We start from the raw sequence: 17,884 nt of genomic DNA on the forward strand, positions 1-17,884 counted from the left end.
TGTGTGTGTGTGTGTGTCTCTGAGTGTGTTTGTGTGTGTATATATACAACAGAAGGGAAACATTCAACCAGCATAAAACAAAAAGGTCAGCATGGTATATTTGCGTTCATTTGCATCTGGTCACATTTAATGTTAATTAAAAAAAATGAAAATGTTGAAAGCGCTTGGTAGAAGGGTCTAGATGTTAAACACCAATCACCACAGACTAGGGTTACCAGGTTAAATTATTTAAAACTGAAACAACGGTTGTTGCACGGCTGAGCACATTCACGGCCAGTCTGACATCATGTTCTGTTCCCATGGGAAAGATACATGATGATGTTGGATAATAATTTACATTTAGTCAAACAGAGGCTGTGGAATTCAGGGAACTACCACTTTATTACAGATTCATGTTACCGCTGGGTCATATGTCATCCATTGTAACCCCTGGTGTGTATATTTACATAGGCGAGAAACATAATCTTTAAAAAATCTCTTTAAAAAGAGAAATAAAAGCTTCTGAGTTGCAATGACTATTTTTTTTTATGCTTGCGAATAAAAAAAAACAGGATTTGCTGTCAAGAAGTTTCCGGTTTGGACCATCATCTTCAAAATAAAAGTGGTAGAATAATAAATTGATATGCTGTTCTTCCAGCGCAGACCTCAGGCCAAAAAAGCAGCATATAAAACCACAATTTCCAGGGGGGGGAACAAACTGTTTCCTGGATATTTATGCCAGTTCTCAAGCTCTAATTATGTACAGCCTAAAAAGGAAAAAATACAGATACCAGAGATAAGTTGTGGCCTCTTGGTCTTGGAGAAGACAATCATTGTAATGCTGAACTGTCAGGTGCTGTGCATAACTCAGTCATCAGCAAAATAAAAAAATAAATTCAGCTTTGCACATAACATTTTTAGACCAACTTAATTAATATGGTTGGTTAAAAAGTCCAATGGCGCCCGCCGATCCACAATAGGAAAAATGAAAACAGACTTTCGCATTAAAACAGACTTTCGCATAATCTACCGAGTCATGTTACTGGAATATTTTTTTAAATCAAGCTGTGCTTTTGACAAATCAACAAAGAATAATGCACAATGCTTGTTTTTTCCCCCTTTTCTTTTCTTTTTTTTTTTTTTTTTGCGTGCTGTAATTGTCCAAATATTTGTATTAACACTTTCAATATAAATATTAACGCAATAAAACTGTTTCACTTGAACTTCAAATGATGAAATATTTTTTCCCTTCCCAAAACGGTTTGGTGTTAGCTTATAATTTGATTTTAAAGGGACCAAATGTTTTTTTTTTTTTTTTTTTTCGCACGCGGGAGGGACTTTATTGTGAAGGGCTTCACCGGAAGTGGGTCTCCGCTTGCGGAAACTGCTGCCGTTGCCTCGTAGCTTCTCTCCCAGCGCGAGTCGAGCAGTCGCTGCCGCAACGGATGGACGCGTACAGTGCGGGAGACACACCAACGACGGGCTGTTTTACCGTGCCGCCTGCTTTCTCTCGGATGTAACATCTTTTTGCTTTTTTTTTTTAACCCGTGGACTATTCATCTGGGCGAAGAAGCGCAGCTTTTTCTTTCTTTTTTTTGTTTTAAAGGAGGCTCTTCGCTTCCTTTTTTTCTGCCCCCCCCTCCACCCAACACACAAACCCGATCGATTGCCCGTCGTTTGAAAAAGGGCGTGTGTTCGGGGTGAGAGGTAGTTTGTTGAAGATTTCATGTGGGTATATATGGTGTGTTAGATAGATATATATTTTTTTTCTTCTTCTTCACACCACCTGGGTCTGAAGGACGTAGTGGAGGATGGGGTGCACGTTGAGTACCGAGGACAAGGCGGCGGTGGAGCGCAGCAAAATGATCGACAGGAATCTGCGGGACGACGGGGAGAAGGCAGCCAGGGAGGTCAAGCTGCTGCTGCTCGGTAAGGGAGGAGGAAGAGGAGGGGTGACGGGGGGGGGACTCGACTAACTTCTTTGTGTTTGCTGGAAAAGAGTGAAACCGAACCAAAAAAAACGGCACCGAAACACACCTACGTTGTCTCATTTATCGTTTAATGTCAGTTGAGAACTGAACCGTTTGTTAGCATCCACACCTTTTTTTTTTCTTCTCCTGCTAGCTTAAGTTTACCCCGTCGCTTCTTCGTGTCCGTTACGGATTCGAAACACGACGAAACCTCGCCTATCCACGCGTGTTTTTTTTTTTTTTTGCTCTAACATTCACGTTGGCTCATTTGGTCGCGAGGGGTCATATTAAGACATTTTTTTTCTTACAACACGGGGCCGTTTGGCTGGCTTTCATTTTGGGTTATTCCGGTCTTCTCCGTCCCATTAGCCTCCCGTGCAGACCGTTTGTGTGACTGAATTTCTCTCAACAATGGCACATTTCCTCTGGTTGCTTCAGAGCAGAAGCGGTGGAAATGGGCCCGGTGCTCATTAGGGGTCCCGTGTCCAGCTTATTGTGACCGAAAATGTGCTGCAGTCAATCTTTCTGGCTGTTTTAGCGCATAAAGACAAGTTTTTTTTCCCCTTCTCCCCATACGTTTGAATTATCAGTGGCGCAGCAAAATGGTGGGGCAAGGGGGGCTACGGCCGCAAGTAAATTGGCCTGAAAGCACATTTTACAAGAAACCGTGTGTCAAGAGCGCCTTAAAAAAATTCTTAAATTTTGTCTTAAATAGGTAGAGTATTTTCCATTGAGACTTTTGGTTGAATTTGTCTTACAAATGTTTCAGTCCTTTTGATTTTGGTTGGGGTTTTCGGTGTTAGAACACCATATAAACCTATAAGATTGTGCGGAGCCAGAAGAATTTTATCGCACATTATTCAGCTTTTTTCTCGTAAAGCTAGAAAACTTTTGTTTGTGCAATTTTGGTATTTTTTTTTGTTTGTTTTATGAACGCAACAACTTCATTTAAATAACTATTTGAACATTTTCCGTAAAGCTAGAAAAGTTTCGTTTGTGCAATTTTGGTATTTTTTGTGTTATGAAAGCAACAACTTCATTTAAATAACTATTTGAAACTTTTCCACTCTTGCTCAATTGATATTTTCCTAGATGCAGTTTGTTTGTTTGTTTTTTAAGCCCATTTCTCCCACCTAAAAGTAGCAGTGTGGCCCTTCTTCTTCCATTGGTAACATCATTGTGAGGATTGGCAGTAGTTTCATCTGAGAAACCCATTTGATCAAATTAAGTCAAAGAATATTCTGATTTCTGAAGCGTCTTTATGATTTTTGTGACACAAACGTTCGAATCTGCCCCACTTCCTGCTTTGTCTCATCTTCGGGGGTCTGCGTCCAATCAGACCCCCGTTCATGTCATTGACGGAAACGACACGAAAATTTGATAAATATTTTTTTTTGTGTTGACTTTACTGTCAACCGACTGGCAGCAGTGAATGAAATGGCAAAACGAAGTGACTCGCTGATCAGCCCACACCAGTTTGTCATTGTTGTGTCTCGTTTGTCTCTATGCGCCCACCCCCACATTGTATGACATCAACTTCCTGAAGCCTCTGATTCTGTTTTTGGTCTTTTTGTGGCACCACAAGATTATTGCCCGGGGGGGGGGGCTTCAGGCCAGCCCTGGGAAAACTTTCTGCTGGCTGCGCCCCTGGTTATCATTTCATTTCTGAACCAGGCCAGATTTCAGACGCGAGTTTCGGGGGTTATCTGAAGTTCAACGAGACCCAAACTGAAATCTCCGGGGGGGGGGCTTTTGCAACAGATTCAGTAAATTATATGCATGGTTGTGAAACAAAGTTGGATTCAGCTAGAAGCCACATAAACAGGAGGATTTAAGCCTCATTGTCACAGTTCACCTCAAGTAACCAACGCCTTCCCTCATTACCCTCTCATTACTGCTGGCCATGGCTAATTTTGACTGGCCTCTGTGCATCCAAACGATTTTCAAAGCCACCGAGCATAGGCCTATTATTTTGGTTAACCCCCCCCCCCCACACACACACACACACATGCTGCTTGGCGTGCCACACCCTGCACACGCTTCTTCGTGTCTGTTTTAATGAAATGTAGCAGGCCTGGTCGGGTTATTTGCATTTCGGAGGCAGTTCTGCGTAAAAGCGGGAACGTTTTTCTCTCCCTCCGAATAAAAACGGCGGCGGGTGAAAAAAAGTTTTCCACGGGCCCCGCGCAGGAACGCCGTCGCTCTGGGACGTGTTGACATGCACACAGGAGCGGCGTGTGTGGGTTAGCGGGGCGCGGGGTAGGAGGACGGTACCGGCGGCAGGGAAACTAAATAACAGGCGCTCTCTGAGGCTTTTCTGCATATAATTAACGGATAAACTGATGAACGGGTTGTCTCGGGTTGTTCTTTTTAACAGATCAGCAAAAAAAAAAAAAGGTGAAATAGGATCGCTGCCAACCCCAGAATGGGGCGTTAAACTGCCTGAACAGTTCATTCGGGTATGAAGTCCAGTTTCTGAGGTAGAAGGGGAGACTTTTGTGTGGAAGGTAAACACATTCCTCCTGCGCTCCGGAAACCCGACCGGGCTTGTTGATAGAAAATAAGCAAGTTGGGTCAAGTTTTCGCTCGCGCTCCTGAAGGCTCCAGTGTGAGTTTCCACCCGTCAACCGCGCCGCGTTCCCGATCCAGTTATTGGCAGATCGGTCCGCGGTGACGGCCGACGCCGGACCCAAAGGCCGCGGCGGTAACCAGGTGACCCGCTCGGCCTCGTCGGGTTACGGCCTGAAAGGACGGGCAGACGGGCGCCGGGCGGAGGCAGCGGGGAGGCTGTAAGACGAGAGCGCCGCTGATTAATAGTGAATGAGGGAACCGGAGTTGGACCGGCGCCGCTCCTCTATCACGTAAACAGTTGCAAAAAAAACAAGAGAGGCACGATTCCCAGGCGTGTTTTACTCCAAGCATGTCCTGTCGACAAAAAGTTCAACGGAGCCGCGGCGTAGCTTCGTCTGCGCAACCTGTGTGGAAGAACGGGAAATCTACAGAATAAACATGTCAGTGGTCCGGTTGGTTGAGCAACCTTGTTGTTGTTCTTTAAAATGAAAGTTAGCAATATTCCATGCTTGTACTCATGAGGGATGAAACGGCGTTTTTTATTTCTTTCTTCAAGATTACCGCAATACCATTTTTTACTGGTCACTGTTGCGTTTGTGTTCAGATAAAACAAACTAGCTGCAGGTTGGGTTTCATAGCCGGGAAAAGACACCTAGAAGGGTTATGGTTTTTAAAATATCGAGATTTTTCAGAAAGGTATGTAAGATGAGACGATGTTGTTTAAATCGAGATGTCACGTTAAAGTTAAAGCTTTATGTATTGCAGTACATTGTTTTTCAGCTGTTTCTCATATTTATCCACAGCTGTTTGTTAAAAATGTGCCTGTTAGACATTTGGGTTAAAGTTCTGCCGTTTTATACTATATTACTTTATGAAAAGAAAAACACATTGAGATAAATATCGTATATCGGCATCCAGCCTAAAATATTGATATTATTTTTTTATCCTGGAAGCCGCCCTGCAGGACAGTCACAATATTCCTATTTCTACCTGAAGAAACGTGACGACGACGATATTTCATCCAAACCAGCAGATTAGGGCCGGGCCTTTATCGTATTTTTTTATTGTTATCGTGAAAAAATCTCTTATACTAATAAGAATTTAAGTTTATCGTGACAATAAATTCCAACCAGTGGTCTCTGAAAACCCCCTAAAACAGCCGGTGTTGTCGGGTTTGTTATTTTCTTCTGTTTGTTTCATGATTGCATCACAAATATCAACAAATAAATAAAAAATAATCAAAGTAAATGCAGTTATTTTGTGCAGTTTGGTGATAAAAATCACTCTTCATTATTTAACTAGTGTCCTGATCAGAACTTTAAAGAATTTTGTTGCTGAAAAATTACTTTTTAAAAAACTTGCCTTGATGAAACGTATTTGAAATTTAGTTTTAGTGCGATATGTTACACTATTAAATATTTTTAAGCACAGTATTTGTGTTTATTGGGCTGATTGCTATGCGGCCACACGGTTACCTAAAACGCAGTAAGAAGCTGTCAGTAATCTTTATCGTCATTACAATAGTACAACAATACATATCATTTATAATGATAAAAGTTACCGTCCGTATCGCCGCCCGTACAGCAGATTATCCAGGGAAAATAATTGGTCGTGAACTTAGGAAAGTTTACTTTAATGCTAACTGTGTCCTCTCTGCTGGTAGCGGCACACCAGTCCAAACGTGATCAGTCTGTAGAACCGTTTAATCATTTCAGGTGTTAACCTCTGGTGACCTCAGCGTTTGAACTCTAGAAAGCGAGCGAGCTGATTGGTGCTCGGCAGCCAGAACCGTGGCTTTGGTTGTCAGTCGGTCGTGCTCCGTATTTGATTTCCGGACCACCTCCCGGACACACGGCGCCTCAGTCTTCAGATAAAATTTGGCTAAACCTCTTTATTCAAATCAGAACATTTGATTGTTCTGGAAAGTTGATACACGAAGAATCGCAGTAAAAATAAAACGCAGACAAAGCAGATTAATGCCACCAACTCCGCTGCAGCAACTGTGGCTTGTAAGGGGGTGATGTAATCATCTAATTAGCATATTTGTTCTTATATTCGGGACCAGGTCTATAGGAGGGTTTTGGTCAATACAAAAAAAGTTAATTAAATGTGTTTGGAACTAAAAATGACCGTCATAAAATGATTTATGAATTTAATACATGGCCCGAATCCACAATACATAAAACTACCAAAGAAACTGTTATCAGAGGCACACAAAGTGAATGAGTTTGATTGAAGCTGTGTCTAAATAAAATTCAGTGAATTATTTAATGCAACAGTTTCAAAATGCACTATTTTAAAAACATTTATGTGACGAGGCAGCAGCCTGTAAGACAGCGCTGAGGGAAGCAGGAACCCTCATGGCCTGCCTTAATACAGTGACTCCAGAAAGACCGGTGCTTTCAGTAAAGTCGCCATTAAAGCAAAAAAAGTCACTAAAAGTCGTTATTTGTTGCTTTTTGAAAGAAAATTGCTAAAATGGTCGCTAAATATAGCAGGAAAGACGCTAAATGGGCGACACTGGACTGTCTGCAGCTTCCTTCCCTCCTGAAAGCAGCAGCGCGTTAGCCGCTAGCCGTAGCCGCGTTAGCGTTCCTCTCCTCAGACCGCTGAACGCCGTTAAACGTGATGACGCTGCGCTGTCCAGCCGGCGCTCTGCTAATGGCGACATTTGCATCGCTTTAACAGTCTGTGGTTCTGTGGGCCCGAGGAATTTACCTGCTGGTTTCACCCCTCCCCCCCCCCCGCCCTGGGAGCCAGAACCGGGGGGAACGCGGCCGGCGTTCTCCGTTCGGTTCTCCCTGTGTTCCCGTCCTCGTCAGCGGCCAATTATCCTGCTATTCATATCCGGGCGCTGAAATAGATCACAATGTCCCCGGCCTAATTACTCTTTCTCTGGCTCTTATGCAACGGTGGGCACAATTTATTAATACCTCCTTTTTTTTCCTCCTTTAAAAGTTCAAACCAGACGCAGGCGGCCAAATGCAGGACGAGTCGCCGTCGGCTCTGTTCCTGTGAGGTGGGGGGGGGGGGGGGGACCTGCAGATGTCTGGCAGCTCACACCCTGTTATTAACCGGGGTCATTTCTCCCCGTTGGGCCGCGGCGCTCGCCAGGTTTCTGGAAACCTCGGGGAGTGAATCATGACGCCCAGAGGGAGACGCAGGCGAAGCGGAAACAGGAACCGGGCCGAGAGCGCGAGGAGCGACCCGTCACCGAGGAGGAGGAGGAGGAGGAAGACGACTGAAGGAGGAAGGAGAGGCGCAGGACGAAGGAACGCTGAGCGAAGGGAGGCTGCTAATGCGGCAGCGCTAATGTGTCGAGCATCCTGTGCCAAACTCTGGGAAACCAGCTCCAAGGGGGATGAAATGTTTGCGGTGGGCTTCACAGAAACGGCTCAGTTGGAAGGGGCCCGACTTTTTTTTCTCTTTTTTTAACTGAAGCAGTCTCAGCTGCAGCGGTTTGGGGCCGGCGGCCTTTAGGTGGGCGTATCAAAGCCGCGGCTCTGTAACGTGACTCTGCACGAGGAGCGAGAGGTCGAGCCCGTGGCTCCCGTCCGCCTGGAAGCTGTAGGAAGGGAAGAAAAGCAGCGCGACGGCACACTTCCAGGTTGAGCAGAAGGCCACGCCCTGCAGTTTGCCCCCCCCCCCAAACACACACACACACAACAAATCATGTGTAAAAAACAAAAAAAAAAGCCAAAGAGGTGCAGCGTTTGGCAAATGCATTTCCAGCTTTGGTCACATTGACGACACAAACCAAAATAGGCCATGAGTTAAAATCTGAAAAGTGCGGCGTGCGTTTTTATCCAGCTGGCTCCTCCTGATGAGGCGGCGTGCTTATATGGTGAAGGTCGGGGGGGGTTGGTGTTGCTCTGCTCCTCAGAATCACAGTAAAACACCAAAGTCTGCAGCAGCCATGTGACAAAAAGTGGAACAGTTAAAGTTTAAGTAGGCATGAATATGTAGCAGGGCGCCGTATCTGATCCAGTTTTTCTACCTGTGTGAAACTGTTATCTGGCTACTTCCTGTTCAAAACCCGTTTAAAGGCCACCGCTGCACGCTTTTACTTTTGCACCCACAGAGAAAAGCGGAACTCGAGCCGCTGATTACGCAACGCCGGCCCGTCCAGGCCGCCGGCTGATCAGTGGGTGACGAAACGTTGGCGGTCGCAGCGCCGTTCCACTTCCCTTATGTTCTGCTTCTGGAGTAAAGAGAGGCGGCGGGCGCTTTTCCTCCGCCCGCGGCCGCGCTGACGCTCCGCAGGAAAGTCCCCCGGACGCTGCCCTCCGGTGACGCCATGTTGTTTTTGTTTTTTACGCGTCGCTAACAACCCGCTAACCACAAAGCCAGCCGGCCGATAACATTCCTGCCGCGCAGCGTGAAAAAAAACCACCGATCCGTTTGGGTCCAAGACGCCTCTGATTCTCTGATCCTTCTGTCTTCCAGGTGCCGGGGAGTCGGGGAAAAGCACAATCGTCAAGCAGATGAAGTGAGTTTCATCTTGTTAATTATGTTTAACTTCAGTAAAGGAGTTCAGTTAAGAAGTGAGAGGATTGTTTTATCGTCTGACGTAAACTAAACCTAATCTTCCTGCCTGCATCCATCAGATATGCATTAAATCGGTTCATTCACCTGACGTATAAACTGGTTTAAGCTGCTTCAGTCAGATTCTGTCTTTGGTTTCATGCTAAATGGACCAAAGCTGCTGGAAGGTAAAGGTTTTTCTCGCTCTACCAGCAGTTTCTCTCTCTCTCTCTCAAAGCGGCGGGCCGATGGACCCGCATCAGCGCCCGCTTCTCTCTTTAGAGAAGCGAAGTGAACAAACAGGTGGAGATAACATTTGCTGCAGGGCTGCCAGCTCACACTCGCTCAGCATGAAAGTCACACGTTAGTTCTGTAAAAACAACAACAGAGCAGGGAGCAGCGTGTTCTGCTGTTCTGGACACCAGCCACTTGGTTCTGAAGACAAGTGGCCCAACGACGAAGGTCCTGAGCGTTTTAGAGTCGGGAAATCGATGGAAGAGTTTCCAGGTCCGGATGAGCGCAGAAAAGAAATTAAACTTTGGAAAATATTTGTATTTTTTTATATTTCCATCCATTAATCCTAGAATCTGGCCTTCCAGCTACGCTTCCATCCATTATTTCCTCCAGGGTCAGATTTTATTTTGAAAGGCCACCTAAAATCTAGATCAGGGGTGTCAAACATACGGCCCGCGGGCCGGATCCGGCCCGCCGAACAATTTAGTCCAGCCCTGTGGCTAAATGCATTATCATTATAAAAAAAATGTTGTTTTTTTTTGTCCAGTGTCCTGTCTGGCAATGTGGCAATAAGATGCCACAAAGAGCTCATCAGATTTGACTTTCACAAGTGGACAAGATAAAAGGAAGAGAATGATAAAACAATTATTGAAAAAAACATGTACTTCGTTTAATTGAAAATATGCAGTTCCTATATTGTCCACGAGGGGCGCTGTGTTTTAATCAGCAGATTAAGCTTCAGGTGTGGAAAAATTCAAATGATTTGTTAATTTTTATCTGTTTGATGTATTTTGTCATGCAGGACAGTGTTTTTAAGTTCCAAAAAATGTGAATAAATGTTTTTCAACATTGTATAGTCACTGTGATCAGTTATTATGCATAATGCACTTAAGTAAATGTTTAACTGAGTAAAAGTATTGTTGAAATTGCACACACTTTTCTTAAAAACGCTGAGGTTATTCATAATATATTGTGTAAAAGTGAAATTAACTTAATATAAAATCAAAAAGTCCACATTTATCAGTTCTATTTAATCTTGCAATGAGTTAACTCGTGTGGCCCTCTTGAGATCAGATTAAGCTGTATGCGGCCCCTAAACCAAAATGAGTTTGACACCCCTGGTCTAGATCTATCTGCCATAACTGATGCATCAGTTGAATTTTAAATGATGGCAAATTTTAATTTTTAACACCACGGCAGCTTCAGCTACGATTTTTGAAAACAGAAAATCCAATGTAGATTTTAACTGTTATAAAAGTATTTTCAGCCTCTCAGCATTTAGCTTCCTGTTAGGACGTTCCTCTCTGTTCCTCATAGGGAAATTCTCCCAGAGTTCCTGTCTTCTGTAGAACCAAGAAGAACGTCTAACTTGCAGTAAATCTGCCGCTAACGTCCAGAAGTCCCTCTGAGGACAATTACTGGACCTTCAAGGTTATTTGCTCACATTCTTCTAAAGTTTTTGTCCAGATAAGACGGAGCAGAGTTTATCGCTGGAAACAAAACCAAACAAAACAAAAAAAATCAAAACCGGCAGCCAGAAAATCTGAATGGATTTTACACCGAAGCCTGAAGCAAAGTCAGGATAGTCTGGACTGGTTTAAAGGGGGAATCATGTTGCATTTGCCTCCTATTTTTTTTTACAGAATCATCCATGAAGCGGGCTACTCAGAAGAGGAGTGTAAGCAGTACAAGGCTGTGGTCTACAGCAACACCATCCAGTCCATCATCGCCATCATCAGAGCCATGGGACGCCTCAAGATCGACTTTGGCGAAGCCGCGAGAGCCGTGAGTGATGGCTGTGGTTAAATAAGGCGGTTACCATGTCTGCCTCTAAACACCGTCGCTTCTCTGAGTGGATTCTGACCGCCTCATAATCCTGTAGTTTGCCTTTTAGCGTTTTATCGGCAGGACGGATTGGCTTCGTCACACTGATCCGTCCTCTTCTCGTCTCCGCAGGACGACGCGCGGCAGCTCTTCGTCCTCGCCGGCTCGGCAGAAGAAGGCTTCATGACGGCGGAGCTCGCCGGCGTCATCAAGCGGCTCTGGGTGGACCGAGGAGTCCAGGCCTGCTTCAGCCGCTCGCGCGAGTATCAGCTCAACGACTCGGCCGCATAGTGAGTCGCACACAAATGACACGTGACCGGAAGCGTTAGTCAGGCGCAGCGCGGACGCCGAAAGGTGCAGCCGCAGCCGAGCGAGAGAGCCGCAGCGTCTCCCTGGACTTTCACACCGTCAATATTTGCCTTCCCCTGTTCGGCTTTGACCTTTGACCTTCCACTTCAGCGCAGCAGCATTTGCCACATTTGCTTTGAAGAGAAAAACACAAAGTAGTTCTCGGCGTGTTTAAACTGATGACCTGTTTTCCTGCTGCACCCTGAACCTGGAATGGTGACGAGATCCCAGAAATCCAGTAAAACACCTGCTGGTCCTACTACACGCACGTGTTGGCAGGTTTTTTTTTTATATCTCGGAAGGTATAATAATAACCGTGATGTAAGAAGTTTAGTCCTCAAAATGGAAGGAATCTGTTTTATTTACCTGTAAATGAATTTCAAAGACTTCAAAACAAAGTAGGAAATGTAAGCTTCAGCAGTTCTAAGAGTTCAAAACATGTACGAAAAATGTAATCAAACAGTTTACTGCTTTTCATAAGTATTCACGCCACTTTTTCATTAAGTTTTCAACATTATTTGCCAAAATAAGGGGTCCAGCCCCCTGGATCAACCCACTCCGGTCCTCAGGGGCCGTTGTCCTCTGCCTGAAGCGTCTCTGATCCGCTGAAGCTGAATTAAGAGCTGATTGGCCGCCGCAGTCTAACGTCGAGCTCTGCAGAGGGAGCATAAATAACCCGGTTTAAACCAGAGAATGATCAGAAACAGCAGCAGGTTCAGACTTGTCCTGGTGGAGCATGAGCCGCCGTGTCTCTACGACTCCAGGATTGTCGTGTGTTCAGCTCCCGTCAGCGCCGACCTGCTCCCCGTGGCTCAGATCTAAAACCGCGGCATTATGCTGCAGAGCTGGGAAGACGTGGTCGGATTATTTGGAGTTTCTGACACACGTAGTAAAAAAATCTTCTTCTGTCGGATCATCTGAACGCGGTTAGTTGCTCTAGGTTTTGTTTAGCGGCGTCAGAGTAAAGGAAGCTGGAAGTGTTCAGGGTTTGTTCCCCTGTCATTTAAAATCCCACAGAAAATATAATAATAATAATAATAATAATAATAATAATAATAATAATAATAATAGTAGTTTGGATGCTTTGGGCCGGCAGCGTAGATGTTGCTGTTTCCTGTGGTTCAGTGCGCTCAGCAGGTACGGGCAGAATGTGGGACACCCCCCCAGACAGATGGCCAGTCCATTACCAGCCGCACACTTTGGGAGTTTCCCACCGAGCTACACTTTGTCCTTGAGTGGGAGGGACTGGAACACCCCCACTGGGAGCCCACGGCCCACTGGGAAAACAAAGCACAGCCCCCCCCCCCCCCCATCCTCTCTAACACTGAAAGAGCCGAGATTAGATTAAAACGGGGGTCCTGTTTGTTGTCAGGCAAAACCTGGGCCACTAAGTTACTTTGGTGTTCTAACTGAACGCGGCTGCACCGTTAACGACTCACTAAGCTCCTCATTTCACCAAAGATGTAATAACGGCGTCCATTTTTACCTTTAAACTCCAAAATAAAGTTTAATTTGCTCTGAAACGCGTCGCGGGACGCGCAGAAGAAGAGACTCTCCTCGTAGTTGCACTGTGTTTACATTCCTGCTCTCTGTGCCCCTCTCTCAGCTACTTGAACGATCTGGACAGGATATCCCAGCCCACTTACATCCCGACCCAGCAGGATGTCCTGAGGACCCGAGTCAAAACCACGGGCATCGTAGAGACACACTTCACCTTCAAAGACCTCCACTTCAAGTGAGAAGCTCCACGCCTGGTGCTTTTTAACGCTGAATTAGCCTTTTTTTCTCTCATCGCTCTAATGTCTTCCTGTTGTCGACTCGCCGTACGCGGCCAGCTGTAGGTTTGTGACACGGCGGCGAGGCTGTTGCTCACTTCAGCGATGACTCAGTCAGGGCCCTTTGTTAACGGCACAGACAGGAAGTGGAGGGGGGGGGGGGCAGTAGGCGCTGGTGATGTCATGACGACGGAGATGGTTGGGTGTTTCAGCATCACGGATGTCAGCAGAAATTCCATTGAACCGAGAACAATAAAAAAAAGCTAAAGGCGGTAAAAGCTTGATTTGATAAAGTGTCAGTAAAACGCTCACATCATTTCCAGATCGGACCGCAGCTGTTTAATGCTTTTACAGCTATAGTTACGTTTTTTTATTATTGATACTTACCTTTTATAGATGGTAAGGCTGATATAAAACAACAAAAAATGTAATCACATATCAGGGATGGAAGAAAAAAAACATCAAACATCAGGTAAAATAATATAAAAAGGAAATCTGTGTTTCCATCTAAACACCACAAAGTGTCTTAAAAGATAAATGTAGATATAAATCAAGTTTGTTTTCCACTTTATGCTTGTCTATCTGTAGGGATCACTACCGTTCACATCAGAACCGATACCTGGGAATTAATACCAGTACTTAACGGTGCCTGTTTTCCATACTTTTGTTTTTATGTAGTAATAAATATTAGTTTATTTATCAAATCTCTAAATTATTCAATTCAACATATTTATTTCTCCGTATATAAACTTTAATACATTGAATCCACACCAGAAAAAACAAATTTTTACCAAAACAAGTCATCAGAGGCGCAAAGTGAACGAGGTGAATACGGAAAACAAACTGTGTGTGAATAAAATTCAGGGAATTATTTTAGTATAACAGTTTCAGAGGAAAGAAAACTGTTAAACTGTTACCCATCCCTATCTGTGTAGTGTTATCCAGAAATAGTCCAATAAATTAGCCAAAAGGTGATTTATTTGATCCATTTAAATGTTGATTTATCAGGAAGAAATGCTTGAAACAGTTTAACGCTGTCAAATCGTCACCGTTTCATCTGTTACTGAAAATATAAATGCAGATTCATCTCAAAACGACGCTGTTAAAATCCAAAGCCTCGGAGTTAAATATTAAAGATTAAAGAGCATAAAGTGGTAAAATGTAAACAAGTCCAGCAGTAAACTAAGATCCTTCGCACCGTTTGAAGACTCAGTTCTCGGTTTGGATCAAAGGATCTGAATCAATCTGATGTAGTTCAGCTTTTTTTTGCTGTTGTTTCATAAACTTAAATAAAATCATCAGGTGTTTTTATGATTAAAGACTCAGCAGCTATAAACAATATGGCAGCTCCCAGTTTCTGAGTAGTGATTGTATTTAAAGATGTTTCTCCTGGATAATAAAAAAGAAAATGTAAATGTTTAAAGTAGAATAAAACTCTCTATCATAGCTAATGTCAACACTTTAAAAACCCAGCTTGTATTCTTAACCCGCTACAAGACAAATTATAGATCATTATATTTGCATACATCAATACTTCAATGACTGGATATATTTAAACGAAATAAATAACAGCGTCCAACTTCTCTTTTTCTTGTAGTTTTTTAATTTTTTTTGAGTGAAAAAACTGATTTATGTGTCAGATTATCAAATGTTTTGTACCTACTGACCATTTATTGGCGTTATGTTTATGATCCACAGATTTTCCTCTTCTTTGGAAAACAAAGACAAACCCACTGCAGAGTTTTAAGCGTTCCTTGCCGTCTTATGTTAGCGGTTAGCAGCAAAATGAGTGTGATTTTTGTTTTTGATCAAGCGGTGCGACAGCCTGGCCGCGTACGATTCTCACAGGAACGCAGGGTGTGTGGTCTGTGTGCATGCTGGGAAACGAGCTAACGCTGCCGTCTGCCCACCAGAATGTTCGACGTTGGCGGCCAGCGATCCGAGAGGAAGAAGTGGATCCATTGCTTCGAGGGCGTGACGGCCATCATCTTCTGCGTGGCCCTGAGCGATTACGACCTGGTGCTGGCCGAGGACGAGGAGATGGTTGGCGCTCTCGCTTTCTTTTCATGACCAGAAACCACCGGCGGTGTTTACGGATCGCTGAGCGCCCCGCAGCAGCTAACGCCCTCTGTTCCCCTCTTCTTCTTCTTCCCCCCCGTTAGAACCGAATGCACGAGAGCATGAAGCTGTTTGACAGCATTTGCAACAACAAGTGGTTCACGGACACGTCCATCATCCTCTTCCTCAACAAGAAGGACCTGTTTGAGGAGAAGATCAAGAAGAGCCCCCTCACCATCTGCTACCCTGAATACGCAGGTAAGGCGCCGTGGAACACCTGCTCCGCTGACGGCGGTTCGATCGGCGGCTTGAACGCGTTTTGGCCCCCGGCGTGTGCAAAATGAGACGAAGCCTCGGGAAATCCCCAGATGTGATGCAGCGTTAGGGCGATAGTTCAGTAACAATCTGTGGTGCGACAGAAAATAATAAAAAGTTCAATAGAAGAACAGTTTTCCTTCCTTTTGCATTCTAGCCTATCATGTACAGTCATGACATCGTCCCAACCAATCACAAACGCAGACCCGTCACCAAGCTCCGCCCCCTTCAAAGGGTTCAGACACCCGTTCTCTTCTTTTTTTTAAGCCTGCAGTTGTGGTCAAAAGTTGATTGAATTTGGATTTTATGTTCTTTATCTAAAGATGGATCATTAAGCAACAGCATAAAAGGGCCGGCCTGCACATTTTTTATAATTATCAATCAATATTTCTATTTTATAGGAGCTTTTTTTCAGCCCTGTACAGCTTGTCTCCGTATAGAAAGCTGACGTGTTCTTTTTCTCCTTCATGGTTTATAAAAAATAAAATTAAAAAAAAGTAAGTAACATCAGTACCATCATGATGGGCCTTAATATTAATGTCGGCGCTTTTCACTTTTTTCTGGACTTCCCCTTTCTCCTCGGCCAATCACTGAGCAGCAGTGCGTCAGCTGGTTCTGAAACGAACGGCTGCAGAAATGCAAAACGGGGCTATGGTGCCTTGCAGACGTATTCACACCCTTTTAAGTTTTCCACCTTTTGTCACTTTAGCTTCACAAAGCATTTGTTTTATGTGACGGATCGAGCACATAGAACCTGAATATAGATGTGGATGTTTGTTGTTTTCAGGTGTTTAATAGCTATTTTCATGGCCTGTGCTCGTACTTTGTTCTCCTGCATTCCTAACATCCTGCCGCGTCGTCGTTGTCAGGCTCCAACACGTACGAGGAAGCGGCCGCCTACATCCAGTGTCAGTTCGAGGACCTGAACAAGAGGAAGGACACCAAGGAGATTTACACCCACTTCACCTGCGCCACAGACACCAAGAACGTGCAGTTCGTCTTCGACGCCGTCACCGACGTCATCATCAAGAACAACCTGAAAGACTGCGGCCTGTTCTGAGCACCACGACGACGACCTGCTTCTGGTAAATTTCAAACTGCATTTATTTATTTTTACATCCCGAAGCTCAAATTGAGGTTTTTGTTGGTGGTTTTTTTTTTTTCTTCTCCATGCGGCTGCAGAGAGGAGCGTTTCATTCTTTCTTTCATGTGTGCTCTCTCCTCAGGCGGTGGAGCCAGCTCATTGTGCATCTTTTGTAGAGAGGAGGAGAGGACCAGTGATGGACCAGTGCTGTACTATACGCCACTTTTAACAGCTTTATTTATGTTTCTGTCTCCCAACATTCTCCACTAGTGTTATTACATTTGTGTAGACTGTCTGTATCAATGTAAAAGCAACAACGTCATTTTTTTTTTTTATCTCTGTCGTTTTCGAGGAATGGGAGATCACGATGTTTTTGTTTTTTTCGCTGTTTCTTCTCGCCACCATTTCTGGAAACGGAAACTTTGCCGTTGGTTGGAAAAAGCTCCTTTTTTTTTATTTTTTTTTCTCCTTCTTTTCCTAAAACACACAAGATAAAACAAAAAAAAAAAAAACCCAGGATGGAGAAAAGCGGAAGAATACGGAGTCCAGTTTGTTGGTACCTGTGCCTTCGCATGCCTTTTAACTGCGGTCGTAGTCTCGATGCTTGTTCTGTTGCCTGCTGACGTTGTTCTACACATAAAGACGTAAAGCGTTCTCATACATCCGTGTCGCTACTATCTTCTTTGTGCACATCACTGAGCTGTCAGGAGGAGGGAAATCCCTCTACAGGTTCACGCCGATTAACATGTAGCCTCCACTGCCCCCCCCCCCCCCTCCCTCTAAACCTGCATTCCACCTGCCATGACATTCAGAGCCGTTCTGGCCAATCACATTGCTCCATACCGAGGTGTATATTGTTACATTTATCCCAGGAATCTGCTGGGGCTCTGGTTTTTAAACTGTACAAAAACATGAAATCTTCCCAATCATTCGGACAGCGGCTAGTCGAGGCACTGAGCGTCTAATATACTCGAGTATTTTAAGTACAGAGACCGGATGTGTCGCATTTTATTGTATATTTTAACATATTTGGAAAGAGATGACACGGCGTCGTGGGCGTCGGATAGAAAAAGTGGAGCGGATTGTTGTAAAGTTGTCGGTTCGTTGGGGATCTGCTGACATTTGTAAGCGCTTTGGTTTGCGTGATGATGATGATGATGAAGAGGAAGACGGCGGTCGGGGTGTTTCTGCAGCGTGGCTCG

At 44.5% G+C, this 17,884-nt stretch overlaps 1 protein-coding gene across 1 annotated transcript; it reads left to right on the forward strand.

Moving 5' to 3' along the window:
• Positions 1–1,390: 1,390 nt before the first annotated feature.
• gnai1 (guanine nucleotide binding protein (G protein), alpha inhibiting activity polypeptide 1) lies at positions 1,391–17,153 on the forward strand. Its single transcript, XM_021311518.2, has 10 exons — positions 1,391–1,679; positions 1,778–1,908; positions 8,967–9,009; positions 10,922–11,063; positions 11,235–11,392; positions 13,057–13,185; positions 15,139–15,268; positions 15,388–15,541; positions 16,468–16,683; positions 16,825–17,153. Exons 2-9 carry the CDS (start codon positions 1,791–1,793, stop codon positions 16,656–16,658), a joined length of 1,065 nt encoding a protein of 354 aa, XP_021167193.1. The 5' UTR covers positions 1,391–1,679; positions 1,778–1,790; the 3' UTR covers positions 16,659–16,683; positions 16,825–17,153.
• The last annotated feature ends 731 nt before the right edge of the window (positions 17,154–17,884 follow it).

Source organism: Fundulus heteroclitus, chromosome 17 (assembly GCF_011125445.2).
Source record: "Fundulus heteroclitus isolate FHET01 chromosome 17, MU-UCD_Fhet_4.1, whole genome shotgun sequence".
In the NCBI taxonomy this organism is placed as follows: domain Eukaryota; kingdom Metazoa; phylum Chordata; class Actinopteri; order Cyprinodontiformes; family Fundulidae; genus Fundulus; species Fundulus heteroclitus.

Coding starts and splice junctions, on each gene's coding strand:
- gnai1 (XM_021311518.2), top strand. CDS start 1,791: ATGGGGTGCACGTTGAGTACCGAGGACAAGGCGGCGGTGGAGCGCAGC. Junction 9,010..10,921: donor ACAATCGTCAAGCAGATGAA/GTGAGTTTCATC, acceptor TTTTTTTTACAG/AATCATCCATGAAGCGGGCT. Junction 15,542..16,467: donor CTGCTACCCTGAATACGCAG/GTAAGGCGCCGT, acceptor CGTCGTTGTCAG/GCTCCAACACGTACGAGGAA.